Below are 22793 nucleotides of genomic sequence, written 5' to 3' on the forward strand. Positions count from 1 at the left end.
AAAAAGAATTGAAAATGCAAAGAAAAAGAAGTTAAAAGAGACAAGAAAAATATGCTGTGTGCATTTTTTGTCTTAAAATTATAAGTTTAAATTTGCCGCGCTATTTAGTCATGTACGACAGCCAGGTGGCGCTAGCATCTCCTTTATAAAAAAAACTTACATAGCCCAAACGCTGAGTCAACCCTCCTGTTATTCCTCCATGGAAATCACTGTATAAATATATATATATAACAGAAACTGAACTAGAAAAAGTCATAAATAAAAGAGATTTGCAATAATTTTAATCAAGACTGTGTTCAAGTTAACAGATAAAATTTTGATGTAATTATAGCTTCTGTTTTCACGATCAACAGATGACATTCTCTTCCTATAGAGAGAGCCTGCAAGTGCAAAGAGAGCCGTGTGGCTTGCCCTGCGGCTTAGAAAAGATAAGTCATTGTTTTTCTTCCAATAACAATAAATTCTAATATGCCTTTCTAGAGAGAAACATGGCGTTTTAATGTAACTCTTAAGTCTCTTTTTTACTACCAGAGCTTACTCGACTTGTGTGGAGCTTCAGATGTTCATTAGGCATGCCAAAACTGTATAAAGCTCCGTGTTGTTATGTGTAATTCTACCATGGATTAATGAGGTTAATTAATTCATGATTCTACTTTAAACGAAAAGTTTAAAAATGCAGACTATGATAGATAGAATTTAGTATATGACTTATATAACACCAATTAAATTCAGATAATTAGCTTACATAGAACGTTACCAACTCCTTTAACCTTTTAATTTCTTTTATATTCATACATTTTTAATTTAACATATAAAAAAGCAAATTAATTAGGCTATAACTCATTACGAGTACTAATTTTCAAAACAAATCTGTACGTAGCAACGTAGCAGACGTCTATCGGATTGAAAATCAATGCCAAAAGCCCAGAAATAAGCTTTCCGTTTGAAAAATATGGTGCCGTATCAAGCAATGAAGGCTACCTCGTATTTTTCTTTTTCATTCTAGATTTTGATCATACAGCCCTATTAATTTATCCCTGGCTAACTGCCCGTGATTTTAAAAATTGGTTTAAATATTTCGATTAGAATAGAAAAAATTCAGAACTAAACACGCGTACTCATTTACAATTTAAAATTTTCTCAGTTTACTGTTACAGTTTCAAGGCTCAAATTTAAGGGAGGGGTTTTAAAATATATAAAAGGTAAGGAAAACCGATGGAAATTATTTTAGAAATATATTTCGCTTTTGAAAATTCCAAAAACAAAACTCTTTAAACCTAAAACATTTTCAATATCTGCGCCTTCATAGATCTCAACTACTCCCCCTTAATTCAACCTTTCAACTGCTTTGATAAAAGCATTTTTTATTTAATGTATTTATGTCCGACCCGGCCTTGTGTATAAATAGCCCGTCTCGTCTCTACTAATTTTCTTGGTCAATTATAGGGAAAATATTAAATTCATTTTAGGGAAAATGGTTATCGAAGTGTAAAAAAGCGTTCCCAAGAATTAAATTTAAATAGTAGTTGTTGCTATTGAAATTTAATTCCTGACACAAAAATGTCAATTTTTCAAAAATATTGATATTTACATTTAGTTCCTGCCTAGTGATGCAAAATATTTATAACGCAGGGTAAATACCCAAAATACATGAATCCTGCCACAAATTTTATGCTTTGGAGCTAATATTGATTAAATAGTACCTTTTTCAAAATACTTTTTACCCACTGCACCAAGAATTTAAAGGAATTCCCTAAAATAGGCGCTTACGATATTCTACTATTTATGAGACGTTTTGTCGTCCAATAAAAATGATGAACATTACTCCAGCTATCGACATGTCGCCTCGCGCGTTCGTACCGTACGTCGTGGTGATAAATGTGTTTTTAGGCCTTGTCATATAACTACAGGTAATGTATATAAAACAAGGCGGTCAAGCCCGTAATATTACCTTTCCTCGCAGGATATCTAGATCATTCCCCACGCGTCGTCTTAAGCCACTTTAACGACGCTTAATCAAAACTGTTATAACCGCGTTTCTTTTTTTTTGATAAAAAATGAAAACGGGTCGAAAATTTAAAAATTATATTTCAAATTTTATATTTCACCAAGATCCCCACGATAAACTTACGAAAATATATTCCCGTGGCTTCTATATCGAAAATTTATTTGGTGCGAGGTTGGCAAAAATGTTTGTAAGGGTGGTAAAATAGAAAACATAAAAGAAAATATATTAACTTAAATTCTACCAAAATACGTATTTAAACAATTAGTAATTATCACAGTGATAATGTAAGATTCATTAGAAATTAAACAAATCTAAATTTATTACCACTTCACGGCTTAAAAAAAGACTGCGCGAGCACATTTCTCTCTCTAGCAACCTTGACGTCTAACAACCTTCCCCTTTATTTTATATTAACCAAAAAAAAAACATATTGACCTTGACAACGGACGTCACGCTACATTTTTTTTATTAATCCCACGGAATTCTCTTTGTTTCACTAAACAAGAACGGTTAATATTGTTTACGGTGGTACTCGCCATAAAATTTAGTTTTTTCCGAGGAACCATAAAATTATACAAGTGGTGAAAGCACAACCGTTCCCCTTTAAATCTTATCAATAGAAAAATATATAACAATAACCCAATCGATCAGGCTTCAGAGCAAAAATATCCAATAGAAAATATAATTAAGCAATAAATTAATACAAATACTTAGAAATCAAGCAAAAGTCAATTCAAACCAATGGAAAATGTAATAACAAAAAGCGAAACACACCTTACCACCAATTAATCATAAAAAGCCACCTGACTGAATATTGAAGACTGAACGACTGCGCGTATATCAACAAACGTCAGCCCAACGCCACCGCTTTAAGACAGCAATATCACACAATTTAAGTTATTAACACACCCGTAAAATAAATTACGAACTTTCGACGTAGCTACAATCAAACCACACAAGCTCCGGGACACGACGTAAACAATTGAAAGGTTCCATCATAAATGATCCATATCGCGGAAAAGTTAACACGCTTAAGATTTTTTTTTTGAAGACAACAGTGTGGTGTCGGCTAGACGCCTTCGACACCATAACACGCTTAAGAATTAATAGATAAAAATTAATAGATAACAAAATAAACGCCACAAAGGTTCCTCCGAAAATTAATCATTTCGCGGAATTTGCCCGGAATCAGCAACGTATTATATTAATAAATAATAAAAAACAATCTGCGTATCCGAAAAACAAATACACCTACTGAAATGAAAGAGTTACCATAACATCATTGGTTAATATCAAGAATGTATTTATTTATACCTAGGGAGAATGTCTATGTCGAGACGGTTTTTAGCCTTTCTCTCAATCCACCCGTTGGTCCCCCCGGTACGCTCCTCCACTTTAAATAAAACGAATAGTCCCGGTATTTCATTGGCTGCTTAAAATTTACGTCACCTAACGCGATGGTAATCAAACGCCGGTGACGTTTTGTCTTTCCCCCCGCGCGAGACGGGGGAAAGGCGTTCAACGTGCCCGGCGATTGTCGCAACATAATCATTCTTCCTAAATATAAATAAATACATTCTTGTTAATATATTACATATTTTATATACAGCGTAACAGGAATCAATAGCTCTGCGGCAGCATATCAAAGTCCTTTAACCACACTCCCGGTTTAATTCCAGATCAATTAAATATTTTAACTAAAATAAAAGCTTGATCTAAATATAAAAAGATCCTACAAAAAAGGGAACGAAAAAGTAAGACTTTAGAAACTCAACTGAAGCGGAAAAGTAGTTAAAAATCTTCAGTGAAGCGTAACATGTATCGGTGGTTCTATGGTAGAACGTCCGCCTGTCATAAAGGAGGACTCGGGTTCGAGTCTCGGCCGATATTAACGCAAACTGGTAATACGACGTATACCGTGAACATAAGATGGAAACCCTACCATTTGGACGATGAGACGTTTTCGTAACCCTCAGCACTAGGTCCGCCCCAAACGTTTGATTATACTACACCCAATGACAAAAAGAAGGCTCTTTTTCAAAACACCTTTTCCTAATTCCAAGAGACTGCGAACGCGGCGATTTCAAGAAACTACGTACGCAGTGATTACATTTTGCCCCGAAAATGCGTACGCGTTCACAGACCCACAGACAGACAGACTGACAGACACGGTGATTGTAAAACCCCTCCTAGGCGACATAGTCCCCTCGGAGAGGTAATTAATTTATTCAAAGATTGATATTACTAAATCATTGTATTTTTAATACTGGTTCGTTGGGCACGCATCCCAAAATATTCAATGGGGTCTAAAGGTTAAATCAGAATGTTCGGAAACTTCCACGAAGAGACGGTGAACGGAAATTTTGGCAAAGCCACGCAAGGGATTTAAAGAAAAAGTTACGGTCCAAAAAACAACTTGATTCAACTTTAGAAGACCCAGTTTAAATCGAAGGTAATTTATTGCATTTGTTATTTGGTTAAAAGTTAAAAGTATTTAATAGTAAGTTAGATTATAAACAAAGTTAAATATATTAAAGGGATCGGCAACCTGTATTACAGAAATTTGTGAAAAGTTGGGTATAGTGGGAATACGAAGTAGGCGCGAAGCTACGCGTAGGGAATCATTAGCTAATAATTTAGGGACCTCGAAATTCAAATATGCAACGTAGGTTGCCAGCCCTTTTTAATTGAAAGCTTTTGCCAACAGCCAATCAGAGCTTATGATTATTTGTTTGTCATTTTTTTTTAAACTTTAGATTAGTTCTAGATGTTACTTGAAAAAATAAGTATTTAAATAACTCGAGCCAGTGGCGTACCTAGGGTGGGGCGGAGGGGTCGGTCCGCCCCTTTCGGCATTTTCTAGGGGGCGGCATTTTTCATTCAAGAAAAAAACTTTGGTGTTATCAGTAATGGCGTTTAGATGGTTTAGTCTTTTCTCGTAGTGAGACCATTGTTACTAGCTTTTTGCTCAATTGGACAAAATCAATGCGAATTCTTAGTATTTTTCTACTTTTTCTGTAATGCAGGACACATGAACATTTTGGAAATTGGAAGGGGCGACCAATTCGTAATCCGCCCCGGGCGTCAAAGGGTACGCCACTGACTCGAGCTTAGGGTTTATGATTTAGAACTAGAAACCCAAAATTCGTCAGTTTTTGACGTTTTGGGGGCCTTCTGTTTTACGCACGACTAAATTACTTATTACTATCTTTTTAATAACTGTCAGGTGACTTTCAGAAATATATTACAAAAAAGGGAGAGAGTGGTCACATTTAACATGGTTGCAAAATGGCCGCTAGTTTACCAAGTACCTGAATTTCCACCGTCTATAATGCGGCTCACCTGTCATGCAGGAGGGCTCGGGTTTGAATCCCGCCCGTTGCAATCGCAAATTGATTCTTAGACGAATACCGTAAACAATTGGTGGAAACCCTGCCATTTGGACGTTGAGACCTTTACCGTAACCCTCAGCACTCGGTCAGTCCCAAAAGTTAATAAGAAGAAGTTGGAGAGAAAACACCCGTTAATTAAAAAGGCCAACACTACAAACTCAACATTCCCACACTACACGTAAGCATTACAATAACCAAATTGCTTATAAAACTGATTCTAAACCGCCACGACGGTGAGCGTTAACGAAACAAAAACAAATCCATACCAACACCAAATTTATCCGTTAACGCTCACCGTCACACGGTGGTTTTGCCAACCTTTAAACTGCGAGCAAGGCTTTTGGACTTGGACCCTGCGAACGCGTTCACAGCGAACAACAGACAGACACACCCACCCACACACCCACACACACACACACATCCACCCAAATAGACAGACAGACAGACACGGTGATTGTAAAACCCCTCCTAGGTTACATAGTCCCCTCCGAGAGGTAAAAATATCAATTAACCATGTATGAATAATATTTCAGGTTCAAAATAAATGCTCACCCTAATGTTCAATCTAAGGACCCTATCGTTAAAATTACTTAAAGGGACTGTCAAGAATGGCCTATTCGATTTGAAAATCGTCATTCAGTCGTAACTTTGGCTTCACAACGAACGGCGAAAGAATGACATATTTGAAATTGACAAGAGTGGTCTCTTGAAAGTCCCTTTAACCTTAGACTTTAAATATAACAATCTAAGGGCATGTTCCCGAGACATTTTAACAAATTTTGTAACCCTTCAGGTTCATTTTTCCCCGCATACTTATTTTTTTTTATTTTTTTTGTGTTTATTTACTTTTGCTATTACTTTATTCCCTCCACTCTCGGCCATCTATAGTAATTGTTAAGTATTCGTAAAGCCCCATATGTCAAATTTCTTAGAATTCTGAGCTCTATTTAATGAAACTAATCACAGTGTTAAATATAAATTAAATTTAATGATAAAATAAAAACTTAAATAACTTTTGAACCATACAAACAAATTAAATATAGTTTATAAATCTGATAGAACTCAATGAACCCCCACTATAAATTATAAATTTGAGAGAATTAATTAAACAGGGTACTTAATATATATTATAAACTAAATCCCTGCCTTCAGCAATGTTAAAATTAAGAGCCCTTAGCATCTGGAGATAATTCGTGTCTTTTTCCTCGTTTATTACCGTGTTACAATACTCTCGGAACCGACCCCACCCGCATTTTTCTCAGAAACTTTGCCGAACTAAACCAGTAATATTCCCTCAACTCACAGCGATCCCATGGAACCTTTGTCATGTTAGCGGGGCTTTAGCCCACTATCAGGTAACCCGAATCTAACAAAAAGCGCACGATTTCCAAGGCCAGGTCATAGGTCAAAAAAGTGCCTGGATATTTTCGCTTGACAACAAAATAAATATAACCTCGTGATTTCCTGGCATTTTCTCCCCCAAAAACACTGAGACCCCCGCAATCACGCGGAACCAACCCCAAGGGACCTTTCGTGGGTCGGACAACGTCATACATCCCATGACAGGACCCGAGTCTTGGGTGCACCAATGAACCAAATAAAATGGGAGGTCACCAATCGCTTTTTATTTTCAACTCCGCTCTGGAATCCCTGGAACAAAACCAAGAGACAGAGCCCCAAAAAGACAGAACTGGACAGAACTTGAGAGAACCGAGGAGAACTGTAGAGAACTTGGCAGAACTGGACAGAAGTCTGATTTCTCAGGACGGAACTCGGCCTCTCTGGCAAGAGAAGGACCATGTCGAAATAAATAGAGAATAATGCGCGATGAAGTCGCGCTTAGATATTAATTAACCCTCATTGCAGCCCTCATGACCGAAACAACCCTCACTGACTGCCTAGATGATCTACATCCAGGACATTCCGACCGGAAGAGTATAAGCCGAGAAGTAATGAATCCGGGAAGCGTAATGCCCTCAACACCCTCCAATCACCTGTTGATCACCCAAAATCTAGACGTTCCGAGAGAAGAAACCCAGATGACCGAGACCGATTCCCTCGCCTAACCAGATGTTTTAGACTGAAACCCGAAGTACCTACGCCGCTTGTAAGAAGTTCGTCGTCGTCATCCGGACATCCCAACCGTAATCCGGCTCGTTAGTTACCGTAATCCCGGCATCCGTGCCGTAAGCGAGACGAACTGTCACTGCGAAACAAGAAGTCCCCCGTCGAGTACCTCCAAGAAAAAGCGTGCGCGTGTGTCTTGCGTAATTCGGAACCCCGTAATCCGGAAGCTCCCGTAACCCGGAATCCCGTAAATCGAAGAGCAGCCACGAATCAAGTGAAATTTATCATATCCCCCCCCCTTGTAGAGTACCCAGGGTCGAAATACGAAATAGCCGGTGAAAACGCAGATAATTATTTTTGGAAAGAAGGCTTAATCCCTCGCTATTGTTTAAAACAGCCCCCCCCCTCGAGGTTGAGAGTTCATTCTGCTTCTTGAATTTATGCAGTTTGGACTTAATTTTTTCGTTCGCATTGTACCCTCCTTGTAGCCATTTTTACCTCTCCGAGGGGACAAAGTCCCCTAGGAGGGGTTATACAACGACCGTGTCTGTCTGTGGGTGGGTCTGTGGGTGTGTCTGTCTGTCAGGACTGCGAACGCGTTCGCATTTTCGGTGCAAAGTGTAATCACTGCGTACGCAGTTTCTCAAAGGGTTGGCAAAACCACCGTGTGACGGTGAGCGTTAACGGATCCATTTGCGGTTTGGTTTGGATGGTGTTTTTTCGCTCACCGTCGTGACGGTTTGGTGTATTACGTTTTTGTAATGTTTATGCGTAGGTTGTGAGTGTTGAATTTGTTGTGTTTGTGTTCTGATGGATGTGCATGTTGAGTCTGTTGTGTTTATATGGGCGTTTTCTCTCCAACTTCTTCTTAATGACTTTGGGACGGACCGAGTGCTGAGTGTAATGCTACCTCTCAACGTCTAATGGCAGGGTTTCCACCAGTTGTACACGGTATTCGTCTTAGTATCAATTTGCGATCGCATCGGGCGGGATTTGAACCCGAGACCTCCTGATTGACAGGCGGACGTTCTACCACAGAACCACCGACACTTGTTACGCCTTATTGAAAATTAGACCTTCAGCTTTATCGGAAGCGTATTTAATAGAGTACGAAATTTTGGTTTAATTGAAATAGAATTGAAATTGAAATTATTGCATCGAAGAAATTCTAATTTAGCGTTTCTCTATTGATTAAAAACAAATGCGTCACCCAAGTTTCGAACCCAGACCATTCGGCTTGGCAGTCGAGCGCTCTACCACAGAACCACCGATAGCTGCTTAGATTCACTGAAATTAAGACAGGCATCGTAAGCATAATAGGTAATAAAGTCTTTTTTTATTAATGAATTTATGAAGGCCTAATCTGGTATTTTTTAAAGGTTAAATCTTGTTTTAGCGCAGTCAGCCGAGATTAGAGGGTTAAAGGGTAGACCCTGTGGGTGGTCCACTTTCTTAACGACCTATATATAGTTCTGTTAATTCAAAGGAGATAATTTAACGTAATTGCTTTAAGAGGTGGCGGTTAGTCAAGTGGCTCTCTGTGCTTTGTTGATGGTAAGGTTTTTGCTTCTTGTAAATACATTTGGTGTGGATATTTGGATATCTACGATTTCTAACGCAGTCAATGATTTCTTGGGTGTGCGAGTCATTATATGATATTGGAAATTGGACGGCATTGGTCTTTTTCATGTGGTATGCGTCACAACGTCAACAGGAAGTGAACGAGTCGTCCACTACCAGATATCTACGGTATCTTCATCAAGGGCGAGTGTTGAAATAAAATGAGCGTTAAAGATGCGGCAAGTATTTCGTAAGCGAGTAATTCCAAAAAGCCTCTGTAGATATTTCTTTCATTAAAATTTGCTTCGTATTATATTTAACTGATAAACTTGTTCTGTAAAAGGGTTTAATTCAATTGTGCATTGTTATAGTACGTCTAACTTACTGTTGTAACTACTTAACTTATGATATTCTGAATAAATTAAAATTGGTCGTTTCGTCTCAATTATTTTAATTATAATTAAAATTTTATACCGGGCGGGATAGAAATGGGTTAATATTTTTAACAAATAACTCTAAATTGCGGAGATATATCTTTAAGGGTTATCTCGAGAAATTAATACCACTAGGGACAATTCTACCGAGGAGAGGTATATTTTGGCTTACCAACTTGTTGTTTTGTTTGTTTTTCAGTTAACAGTGCCAATGTTTAAATGTCGAATCTCAAAGTGTAGTATCTCAATTGTAGTGTTTATTATTTAGTGTAAGTGTATATGAAAAAGATAAAAGAACCATAATAGAGATGGCCTAACCATCACTAGAAGCAAAGTAAAATTACCCCGCCAGTTCTCCCCGCAATTTGTTCATTTTTGTATTTTTGTGTTTTTCTATAATATAATAAGTGTTAAATAAAGATTTTTTGATTGATTAAAGACAAAGGGTTTCCATTCTGAATTCGAATCTCCCCCATTTTTCTTTTATTTCTTTTCCCCGTATGTAACCCCCCTCTCTCAGATTTAATTCACGCCATGAAAGGCCACGACTCGCATTTTGTCGCCATCTTCCCCCCGCCTTGGTGAATTAATATCTTTGAGTAAGGGCTAGGAATACTTCTGTCAGTCAACCATCACATGACGAAGTCCTTAAATTTCCTTAAAACCGTTATAATTTGTAAAATAACGAAACTGACTTTGGCTGTCAAAGGCAGTTTCGTTTTTTTACGAATTCGTTAAAATGTCTTAAAAATTTTATTTCGCCAACTATTGCGTTCTATTAAGTCAACAAAGAAAATTAATTTTGCTAAGCATAGCGTGCGATTTTGTTAACAGCAACGTTCGGGTTTGCTAACCACAATGGGCGGTTTTGCTAAATAAGGGTCAAATGTACGATTGCGCCAGTTAGAACGTTTTATTTTGCCAATTTTATCGCTTAATTCTACCAGCTAATGCATTGGATTCTGCCAACTAATGCGTGCGATTCTGCGAACTACTGCGTGTGATTCTGCAAACTAATGCGTTTGATTTTGGTGACTAATATGTTTAATAATGCCAACTTATGCGTGTAAAACTTTCAACTATTTCTTGTAATTCTGCCAACTAATGCGTTTGATTTTGGTAACTAATACGTTTAATAATGCCAACTAATGCGTTTGATTTTGGTAACTAATACGTTTGATTTTGGTAACTAATACGTTTAATAATGCCAACTAATGCGTTTGAATTTGGTAACTAGTACGTTTTAAAATGCCAACTAATGCGTTTGATTTTGGTAACTAATACGTTTAATAATTCCAACCCATGCGTGTAATTCTGACAACTAATGCGTGTAATTTTGAAAACTAATGAGTTTGATTTTGGTAACTAATGCGTTTAATAATGGCAACCATTTCGTTAGTTGTTGCAAACCTTGCGACCAAATTTGCCAACCATTTCGTTTGTTGCTGCTCACCTTGCGACCAAATCGTTAATTTAAGTCCAGTTAACCCTTCATTATTGAACATCACCATTGAATACCGTCTTAGTGCACGATGTAGCACGCAATAAATAGCGTTTAAACTTGAACACTAATGTGTGCTATTGGTGTGGTGAGCCTTTATACTCTTAATTGTTCAACTTTGAACAATTTCTTTTTAGAGTGTATATCTGCTTATTTTGGGCCTTAATAACAGCTTATTTGTTCTTACTTCTCTCACAATAGCTCACTTATATTTTTAACTCGTCTAACGAAGGTATCACAGTTCATAATACATAAAAAATTGTAAACATTTGGCCAATAAAACCAATTAATTGGTAAACTTAGGAAGATTAACAGCAATTTCAATCGTTGATCTGAGATTTGAAGTGAAATACAAAGTACATTTGATTACCTGGTATTCTCTGGAGGTATTCGCTAGAAGTTGAAGAATTGGCACAGATGAAATGATAATTATGATCCCAACTAAAGCTGATACTCCCAATAACGTCCACAGAAGATAGGTTGCGATTATAATTGTAACGGGAAAACAGATAATTAGATGGTAAGAAGCAGCCACAATCACAAATCGTCCTGAGTCGACTGCCATGCAGTTTAGTATGGTACCACTGGCAAAATCACTTCGACCTTTATGAGACAGTCGCAGACACTATAAACAAAAAATAAAAATAAAATTTCAATAGCGCTCCATTTTATTTAAATTAAATTGAATTATACCAACGTTATTTAAATTATCCCAATATCTGTTGATTACTTGCGTAGGCGTACAGGCTTAATAAGTCAAGTGATACTACTTTCCGATTTATCAGATTTTGCGTTGATTAAGATCGCATGCAAATGAAATTTAAACTTTTAAGTTTTATGTTGCATGGTGTAATTGACTAGAGGCATTGTTGAAACACATTAATATCGTTTGTTGACTAGTAAGACCTTAAACAACTTAGCATTGCCTTAACAATAAATTTGATTTTGCCTGTCACCAAAATATCTCGATTTTTTCGGAACAAAAATGAATTCAAAGATTTTTTTATTCTGTAGGGTCTTATGCCACTTAATCCTGTCCGAATCATTAACCATTATGCTACGTTGACTGATGTGCTTTATTAAATTTGAAATAATCGAATTACTTTCTTCACACAAAAATCAATAAATAACCAAATGTGGAATTTCATTGGTTGGAAGAGGATTCAAACTGGGTGATAATGAAGTCGGAACTGATTACAGTTTCATTTTGTTATTTTCATAATTTTTTTCAATTAGAAATTGCGGAAGTTGCGATATTAGAAATTAGTGATAGTGGTTACAGCTACCCCGGTACATACACTAAAGTGGTGGATGGAATGGTATTTAATATTTAAAAAAAAATGATATTCTCTGGGCTTGGTTTGCTAATGGATATTTATAAAGATCGAATCTAAACCGTAAAATTTCGCCACTTCTATGGACGTAAGGCAAAGTTTTAGCGTAAGAATCAACATTGTTTTTAATTTCTGATAGGTTTTCTTAGTCTCATGGAATGATTTAATGCTTATGTCACTTGTGCCCTTTATATCGAATTTGCTCCCTCAGATCGGTGCTCGTGGCTGCAAGTTGTAAGTTTAGCTTACCTTTTTGTATAAACAACTGACAGTTGAAGATCGTAATGCGGAAGCTAATGCAAGAGCAAATTTATATCTGTATTCGGTGATTATATTTCTAAGGAAAGATATAATAGTTAGAAGAATGACGAAGAGTATCCCATGCCACATTGGCGAACCAGATGAGGCGAATTCAATGAGCCACCTAGAACGGAAAACAGTCCTATCATTTTCTGAACATTTGTTATTAAAATATTTGGCATCAAAACGTCGACGCCACCCATTTAAAAAAATAAAACAACAAGCAAAATTGTACCATGGTAAACAGTGTTCAGAATATTTATCTTGCACCTAGTTACGGCGAAGAAAACCATTTGCATAATCTCGATATTCATAATCAATTGTAGTTTTAATATTATTTTATACCATAACGTTTTTCGAAATTATTTTTATATAACAATTGAATACCGAAATCAGTGAAAGAGCAAATATCCCACTTAAAATATAGGTCAATCTTTTTGCTCAGCGTCTGGAAATTATAACAGTAATGTAGGATAACTGTAGGGTTATGTAGCTTTACGGTATAATAACAGCAAATATAATCACAACTACTTTCACCTACGAGTCTCACAATATTGAACAGTATTGGTTGCGCGCAAGTGTTAACTTCGTAAATTCATTATTTCACTTTATTGAAAACTCTTTTCAATCTAACATGTTTAATTAAGAGTTTCTTAAATCGTGGCTCTTTCGCTCCGTTTGCAACCTCTTCGGTTTTCTTCTGACCCTTTTAGATATCACGTTCTTCAATTTCTACAAATTGGCTTCGAAATAAAAAATAAGATAATCTTAAAGTATTCAAAACCAAATTGTCTTTGGGCCCATAAAGCTACGGGTAAACAGTGTTTAAAAGAACTTTATAACCGTTTTTTTTATGACTAAGGACTACCGAAAACAACAGAACAAATCTCTCTTATGTTTGCTTACTTTGAGTTGATTTATTAAAATTAAATAAATTTACAGTTTATTTGATCTTAATTATGGCATAATGTTCAAACTAGTTCAATGATGATGTTCGGTTCAAAAAGGGGTTTTGTAGTCATTTATTGATAAAATCACAAATTATTTTCAGTGATCAAAATACAAGTTTTGGGTATTGAAAGGGTACTTTATATTGCTGTAAGTGTTTCTCAAAATAGCTTAGAATTTTCACAAACCCTTTTCAATAATACACAGATTTTAATTATTTTTTTTTATAAAAGTTAAAATTTGATAGTGGCTTGCAAATAAAAATAAATTGTACTAACTAAAAATCCAACTATCAGTTCAAAGCAATTCATAATGAAATTGATTGTTACATGGTGATTGAATATTTATCAAACTACTATTATGTATGGGCTTTTGACATTCGAAAATATACCAGATTTTGAAGAAATTTAAAGCAATTAAACTAACAATATAAATTGCATTGAAATGCTGCAACCTACAGGGTGGAAAAGATGATACGAACACTTAATTCAACTTAAAATCTAAAATTGTGTATCTTAAAACTGCTGACGGAATAAATCGGTATACGAAACTATATAGTTATTAAGTATAATCTAATTTTATAATGATAAATAAGTGATAAAACGAAAGTTGCAATAAAAGTACCACGCTTTAATGTTACAAAATTTGTGCAGTTCGGAACGTAGGTTTATGGTAAATGAGAGGAAACATCAGCTTAAATGTTCGATGTGTCTACCATCTTCGTGTCGGCACTGTACGAGACGACTTTTCATTTGTTGGCGTACATTTTGAAGCATTATAGAAGCTATTCTAGCCACGTCCGTTCGAACTTTGTCCATAGGCGTGCGCAGGCTTTTTCGTCAGAACCTCCGTCAGCACCCCCCTTCTTTGAAATTTTGAACTCAAAATCTCCCCACCCCCCCGAAATGAAATCCTGGATACGCCTTTGATCTATGCATTCTTGATACAATATAAATAAGATTTTAAGAGACATATACCAAACACATTTTTTATTGTTAACTGAGATGCTACAGCTCTAATCTGCGCGAATGAGAAACACTAGTCTTAAAATCTTCTATCACTTTATCAAAGTCAACGTTTAAAGCTCTATCTTGTTCTATATATGGCAGCATTAAATTGTTGAGTCTGTCCTGCGACATTGTGGTTCTAAGCTTCGATTTTACGTGAGCTAATTTTGAAAATGCTCTCTCACAACCACAGCTAGTTACTGGAATTACCGAAAACAATGTAGTGACTTCATGAAATTCGCAGTATACTAATTCTAAATTATTTTTACGAAGCCAGTTCGACCATTCGTAACAACCCATCGCTGTCGAAGAATCTAGACGCGACCTTAATAATTTAATTTCGGCTTCTAGCTGACATTTTGAAACAAAAAAATAACGTAGCAATAGATTAATATCACTCGTGGTTGGTTTTAGTTCAAATAAATTTGAAACTGCATTAATTATTTCGCAACTTTCTTGTTCAAACCTCTCTGTTATACCTAAAATCAAACTGTCCAGCATCGGGTGGAACAAATTGCACCTTAATTCTTCTTCTTTCGTTTGCGCGTGATATTGGTTTTTGTGGTGTTCATCTAACCGTCGTGAAAACTTTCGTTTCTTTGGTTGGGGAATTTCTATTCCGTTCGCTTCACATTTTTCAGTGACTTCCTTAAAACTTTTACGGAAAACTTCGGGATCACTTCGTATTCCTTGCAGAGTCGATTTTAGATAATTTACCTCATTAAACGCAATTAGAATATTAATTTTGGGGTCTTGTAAAATTCTGCTCACTTTCACTATTAACTGAAGAATAGGATAAACAACCTCTAAGCAACAAACAAAATCAAAACTCTGCATTTGAGACAAAACTCCTTTCCCTTTGGCTCTAATTTCCGGGTCTTTAGTTGAAGACATAATCTCCGTAATAGATTTTACGATTGCTGAGTTTTGTTCTCTAACCGACGCGGCAGCTTCAGCTCTGTACGCCCATCTTGTTGTTGATAAAGATTTAAGACTTTTTAACGCGATTCCCATTTCATTTCTAATCGCTTCAAAAACGGCATGGCGAACAGGACTAGCTTCAATAAAATTGTGAAGCATTTGAAGGGTTCCAAAAAAATCGAAAAGGATACAATTTTCCTTACGGGATATGCACGCGGACACAAGAACCAAGTTAAGGCAATGTGCGTAGCAATGAACATATATAATGTTTTTATTTCTTTCTTTGCAACGGGCTTGTACACCGCTAAATTCTCCCGCCATTGTTGAAGCCCCATCAAAACATACAGACATTACATTTTCCCAAAGTAATCCAAATTTATGAACTAGTTCATCTATTGCATTGAAAATAGTTTGAGCATTAGTAGATAAAAGCCTTTCCATTGATAAAAATATTTCCACGGGTTTATTTTCATCATCGTTAAAATATCGAATAACACACGACATTTGTTCATGATGTCCGCAGTCGCTTGTTTCGTCGCACATTATTGATATTTTCTTCCCTACAAGAGCCTCTTTTATATCTTCTATCATTACATTATGATCCGACGAAATCAAATCATTTTCAATGTGATTACTGGTGTACGTTGCGTTTTTTGGACCGTTTTGTAAGTGCGATTTCATTAGGGGGTCGTACCTACCGAGTAATTCAGCTATCTCAACAAAAAGACCGCGATCTGGACTTAATTTTGATTCCAAGTGCCCTCTAAAGGGTTTACCACATTTAGCAAGTAAAATGGTTAAATCAATAAAGCGACGCAGGATATCAAGGTTTCGGAGTCTCTTAGTCTCCCTAATAGTTAATGCCTTCGCAATTTGATTATCTAGTTGTTCTTCAATAGGTTTTCCCTTTTTATAGTTCTGATGTGAATCTTTGCTTTGTAAATGATGTTCACTTTGTTGATGCGAATTAAAGGAACGCGTTGCATTCTTCCAGTTTGTAAAACCTGTTGGTGCGAAAGTCAAATGATTTGGATCTGAAATTGTTGATGGGAAGCAACGACACATGAAACAGAACGCGGCATCTTTGACGGAGCTGTACTCGAGCCAAGTGAAACGGTTATACCAAGAACTTTGGAAGTTCCTTAAACGAGAACCGAATGGTCTCGGAGGGAATTGTTTTAATTGAGGTTGATGTGGGCCGTTTTTGAAAATCGCTTCCCGTTCTAGAAGTAGAGTTGGCAACGAATACGAAGGGTCAATTGTAACAAACGAGCAGGGAAACTCAGTAATTTTTGAATTTTCAAATATATGTTCTGACAGTCCCGGCTTCTTTAAACTTTGACTTGAAAAATAACGTTTATCACAAATTTGCTCATGGGGGACGATAGTTGTTGAAACGACTAAATTCTGATTAATTTCAGTGGAAAGATTTAAATTATCCAGATCTAATCCATCGCTGCCATCGGCATCGAATTCAGGCACTGATTGCACAGTAGCAGTGGATTCAGAATAACACTTATTAGTACAGTCTTGCAAATTGTTTTGTATCTACTGCATAGTTTCTATTACGTTTGTCTCTTTTAGCTCCTCGCTAGTTACGTTTAAATTATATTCGTTACCCGTTACGTGATCATATTCACCAGAATCTCTATAGATTTCTATCTCGACAGAATCAACATTTTTGCTTTCGATTTCTATGAACAAAATTACAATACTATAAAAAAAATTAAATCGAACACCCCAGCTTTTTTCTAGGAATCTTGGGCCCGTCCCGGCCGCCCGCTGCGCCCCTTGTGGGTAAAAAACTCAACGCCACTTTTTGTTCCTTTTTGTACCCAGTCCGAGCCTGTAATAACCTGACGCTGAGGGCGGCTCAGGAGGGACGAGGGGTTAATCGATGTATTAATAAAATCTGTATCGAACCTTTTGTGATTTTCGGTTTTATCCAATATTCCAATTTTCGTGTTTGATTCAAAAGCTGGTTTTCTGCTTTTAGTCTATTTTGGCGCTCCTTTCTACATTCGGCACCCGACTTACGCTTCGGCTTAAACATTATTCATACTAAACTATGTTCATAACCCTTACAGTGTCTCACAGACTGAATCACTATTCACTAACACTCACAGTCATACCGTTATTGAACCAAGGAGGATAGGAAGGGAGGCGAAGTAGGAGGGATAAACGCGCCAGCATCCTTGTAAGAAGTTTAGCGCGCGCTCGGCGGGAAAATTTTGGAAAAATGGCGGCAAAATTGCAGCCACTACCAAGGGGACCTACTGAGCGAAATAAATTGTCATTGGCTAGCCAGTGACGGCGATCCCGTGGGGGCTCTGGGGCTCGAGCCCCCACAGGGAAAAACCAACGAGGGCTGAGCCCCCACAGAAATAAAATTGAGGAAAAATAGCAACCAGGGAAATATTTATTATCTCACTGCCTTTATTTGGGTCCGAATTCAGTCTTTTTACAGAAGCTATTTTGAGATTGCAGATGCGAGTAGCGTTAAGATGATATAACCGTGAAATTAATTTCGATATTATCAATGTATTCATTGACGGATGAGATATTAAAAAAACGCTTTAAAAAAATATGTATAGTAATAAAAATTTAGAGCTGCACATTTTCGTCCTTAAGTTTTAAGTAAATGAATTTTTGGATGAAAAAATTATGGCCCGTGCCCCCACAGAAATATTTTCAGATCGCCGCCGCTGTGGCTAGCTGCATAAGCAGCCGATGCCGGGATGGTGACGTCAGTGGGAAGCCAGAAGCTTAGATTTCCGCATTGAAATCAATGCTGTAGTATTGTCTTATCGCCGTATCTTTGACATATTTTAGTAATTAAATGAAATTATTATCCATTAAGACCATTTTATGATCACTAAATTATGTAAACTAAAGTAAGTAACCCAAAAATTTCATTTAAATAAATTCAATATATGTTTTTATTTGGTTTAAAGATCTTAGCCGGTAGTAAGCCTAGGCCAAAACAGTGACGATTTCACGATTCGAGGAGCTGAAGAAATTAGGAATAGTTAATCATTAAGTGATTGACTCGATTGAATAAAGTAAATTAAGCCAGTAAACGGATTAGAAAATTTAATCAAGATTTTTAAAACAAAAGCATGTTAAAATATTACTGTGAATCTCTATTTCAGATATAATAAAGATAATAATTGTAAAAGTTTGTACTTAGGCAGCTCTTTAGCTCAAAATTCGTGCTTAAGAATTTTTCTCGTTCAGGTAGACTAACTTCCCTTAATTAGTCTCCAGTAAGAGATAGTTGTCTCTATCTTGATCTGGTTACCCTCTACAAGCTCCTCCATTATCCGATGCAATCTTATTTTTCATATTTGGTCTCTACCTTCAGAACGAGAGGCAACAGTCGTAAGCTACGACTCCGGCACTCTAAATGTGACTCGTTAAAATTATCCTTTTTTCCTCGGGTTATTATTCCCTGGAACTACTTCCCAGATGACATTGTGTGCGCGGGCACTCTGGATGTCTTCAAGAAAAAATTGTCAAATGTCACTTTTTGTAATTTAATTTAACCACCCATGTGGTTTCCTATTTATATCTTAACTCTCGGGCTCTTCGGTCTTCTGACCCTAGCCCCCACCTGGACTCTTGAGAAAAAAAGTATTTAGTTATTGTTTTGATCTCAATCTTTATATTTAACTACATATAATTAGTAGTTACAACTCTACTGAAATTGAAGTTTGATCAATAGTTATTTGTAATATTTATATAATTAAGTGATTTCTAATAACTTTGTGAATAAATTTTCCTTTTATATTCTTAAAACGGAAATATTTTATTTAAGTTTAATAAACAATTATAATTTAAATACTTTGATAAATGAGATATTGCTCGTTTTACATTGAATTGAATTATTAATACTGAGTTTTTCCCAAAAACCAAAATAGACCTTCCTCTTTTAGCCACCTTTAAATAATGAAAACTTCAAAGCATTTGTACTTTAAATAGTGCAAATCATATAACAGACTATTCAGTTTATTTATTAGCATATGTAAAGATAATTTTAATTAAAAACGATGCTTTAAAAAACATTTAAGAAAGCAATGTCGACACACAGTAAAGGTTGCATCAGGTCTTTAGGCTTCCCACTGACGTCATAGCTGGCGTAGAAGACTGAAAAGCAGACGACGGGAAAATGAAAACCCCGCTAAGTAGGCAACCTTTATTAGCGTATTTATGAACCTTGAGCCACTACGCTACGTGTTGCCGCCATTTTTCCGAAATTTTCGAGCCGAGCGCGCGCTAAACTTCTTACAAGGATGCGCGTTTATCCCTCCTACTTCGCCTCCCTTCCTATCCTCCTTGATTGAACTACAGCCTAGTACGCTGCCTACTTCGTGATAAATGGATAATCGTGCGACACGTAGCCGCAGCGACGGTCCGACTGGTTTCTTTCTCGGTTTTATATATATTTTATATTTTCAAAGTGAAAAAGAACACACGACGATTATTAAAAAAGTGTTTGGACAATATTGCAGCCCCTCTATTTCTATTAATTTTGCGACTTTTGCTTTCTACACTTTTTCAATTTAAAGTCCTTATTTTCTCAATGTTCGCGCCCCTATTTCCCGGATGTTTGCGCCCCTTAGGAAAGTTTCAGATGAGGCCATGGCCGACCTGGCCACTCCCTGCGCACGCCTATGACTTTGTCCTTCAAGACATCTTAATGTATCAGTTCCGTTTCGTAAACCACGCCCTTCACATAGCCCCGTAAGTCTAATCGAGTAGGTTAAAATAAGGAGACCTGGGCAGCTAAGGAATTGGTGGTTGAGTCGTTCAAAAACATTGCCAACTAGTCCCTGCTGTTGAATTGAATTGAATTGAATGACTGTCGTTTGCACGTTCGTGAAAGAATATAGCGGAAGTTGTCATTCTCATTACAAAACTCAGCTGAATCCGACTTTCAATGGTGGAAGTTCGTGAGACGCGTCTGAGGGGTGCTAACCCACCCAAACCGTTAATTTTTGTTTAATTTTTAAATTAATTCATTTAAAGTCAAATAATATTTTATGTTGTGATATTCGACAATAGGATATACACTGTAAGTAAAAATAGGGACAAATTTGGATGCCCTTAGTTGATTAAGTCCATCCCACCCACCCGAAGAGGAAATCTTGAATATATATTTTTTTAAATACGCCATATGAGGAATAAAACGAAAGCTTATAACCTCTAAAGAATGATAAATACCTCATTTTACAATAATACAGTTTTTAAGAAATAAAATATTTCGTGTGCATTCATTATATTCATTAAAGAAAATATTAAAATAAATTTTGAAACAAAGCGTCCTATTTGATTCCAAATATATATCTTTTCGATGGGTCATAGTATTTTAGTTGGGTAATTACGGGATTAAAGTCGGCTTCGACCACTACCAAAGGAATATCTCCACGTTTTCCGTGTCTAGTGACATGGTTTTTTAAAAAAAAAATTGTACGCGCAATTTTTAAGTTTTGTTTTAGGAATATCCGCAGCTCGTTATAATTATTGGATGCGCATAGTCGCTAAACTGGATCTTTCGGTGTTTTTATAAATATGTCTAGTGTATTAAAAAAAAACTCCAATTTATGCAAACAGAAATCTAAGAAAATATTTTGGCAAAATCTCGAAGATCAATTGATAACGAAAGTTTCTGAGCTGATCGTGGAGTTTGTGGCGCCTAAAGATGACATTGGCGGATTCATCTTAGCGAATGTGTAAGTGAAACAGACGGGCACGCAGTAAATGTTATGTACCACCTTAACTGCTGGAACAAGAACGTTGTAAAAGTACTACGTAGGAATAAAAATATGGAAAATCCATTCCAGAGAGAAAACGCCGCCATAAAAGCTTCTGAAATAGAATTTATTAACCTGATCGAAGAATGTCTCGTAGAGGAGAGTGTAACTACGATATTTGAGCTACATAATGCTTATTTAAAGTATATGCATTTCGAATGGTTTGAAGTCAGATAAAGACGGCCTAATGTATCGAAGGAAACTTAAATAAATATTTCTTAAAAGAAGAGATTAGAGGTATCGAATTTTCACAACCAAAGAAAAACCTGAAACAGAACTCGTTTCTTTAACAACCACGAAAAATTTTGTATTTCTAAATAAGCTACACCTATTACAAAAGTCAGTGAAAATGAAAAGCTTTTCAAAGACCAATAAGATGAGGTATGTTACGACAGAAGTCTTGCGGTCTAAGGAAATCTTTATCGTTTAATGCTTGACGGAGGTGGATATGGTAGGAGTGGTATTTGTTCCGATGTAAATTGGTCAAAATAGTCGAATAGCTTACTTCCAACTCTTCAGCAACCGATCTATCGCTAGAGTGAGGATTGGCGTGAAAGAATAAATCCACTTCTTCAGCTTCGTTCCCAACGATACGACTAATCAAACGTTCACACACCTGCGCAACGAAACTATCCCCAGAAAGTAGGTTGGCTCTTATGCCAGTGCTTCGAACTGAATCCCTTCTGTCTGGGAACCGTTCGGCATAAAGAGCTGCCACTTGTAGTTAATGTTCGTTAATGGCTCAACCACCAATATTTTTAGCGCTAGATCGGTAGTGGTCGACCAATTCCGTAGCTGTCTAGGTCTTCTGATCTTACCACACTCGATTTTTCCTACCGGGCTACGAGACGGAACTGATTCTTTGTGATTAATTGAATGTTTCAAACTGCACACCAAGAAATGGAAAGTTGTCTTGGACAGTGCCGACACGAAGATGGTAGACACATCGAGCATTAAAGCCGATGAAACCTCTAACCTAAGGTTGATTATTTAAATAAGGCCTACGTTCCGAGCCACACAAATTTTGATACATTAAAGCGATGTCCCCTTATTGAAACTTTCGTCTTACCTCTAATTTCTCATTATCCAATTAGATGATACTTAATTACTATTTGTGAAATCAAAGGGCTTCTTCCTTTTTTCAAATATTACACTAGTTTCGTATACCGTTTAATTCCGTCGCCAGTTTTCAGATACACAATTTTGATATTTTTAGTCAAATTAAGTGTTGGTCAGATTTTTTCCACTCTATATAATGATAGTTAGATAATAAAATATCATTGAATTTAATAAAACCAAAACGTACTTCATAATTAATGGTAAGATCAAAGAAAGAATGTCAGCGCCCATTTGTACCAAAGCGGAAAATATCAACGATGGGCAAAACGCCTTCAATAGAGCGCTTTCTATATTGAAAATTGATCTGTTATATTTTAATTCTTCTCTTCCATCTGCACTGTTAATATAAAAAACATTATCAGTCAAGCGTTGCTATTCCATGTAAGCTT

General features: G+C 36.5%; 1 protein-coding gene and 1 pseudogene across 2 annotated transcripts in view; both read right to left on the reverse strand.

The window, feature by feature from the left end:
• Positions 1-22667, reverse strand: part of LOC149962204 (ATP-binding cassette sub-family C member 1-like) — a 60169-nt pseudogene extending 37502 nt beyond the window's left edge. The window contains exons 1-3 of the transcript XR_016481360.1: positions 22592-22667; positions 12546-12720; positions 11333-11587 (exon numbers count right to left, since the gene is read on the reverse strand). The product of XR_016481360.1 is annotated as an ATP-binding cassette sub-family C member 1-like (transcript). The remainder of the gene's footprint in view (positions 1-11332; positions 11588-12545; positions 12721-22591) is intronic.
• Positions 14552-17525, reverse strand: LOC149962205 (zinc finger MYM-type protein 1-like). The gene is made up of 3 exons (XM_090155756.1): positions 17510-17525; positions 17042-17166; positions 14552-16987 (listed from the first exon to the last, which is right to left on the reverse strand). Exons 1-3 carry the CDS (start codon positions 17523-17525, stop codon positions 14552-14554), a joined length of 2577 nt encoding a protein of 858 aa, XP_090011882.1.
• Positions 22668-22793: the final 126 nt, after the last annotated feature.

This window comes from Leiobunum rupestre, chromosome 1 (genome assembly GCF_980474605.1).
Source record: "Leiobunum rupestre chromosome 1, qqLeiRupe1.1.hap1, whole genome shotgun sequence".
In the NCBI taxonomy this organism is placed as follows: domain Eukaryota; kingdom Metazoa; phylum Arthropoda; class Arachnida; order Opiliones; family Sclerosomatidae; genus Leiobunum; species Leiobunum rupestre.

Coding starts and splice junctions, on each gene's coding strand:
- LOC149962205 (XM_090155756.1), bottom strand. Junction 16,988..17,041: donor AGGAGCTAAAAGAGACAAAC/GTAATAGAAACT, acceptor TGTACTAATAAG/TGTTATTCTGAATCCACTGC.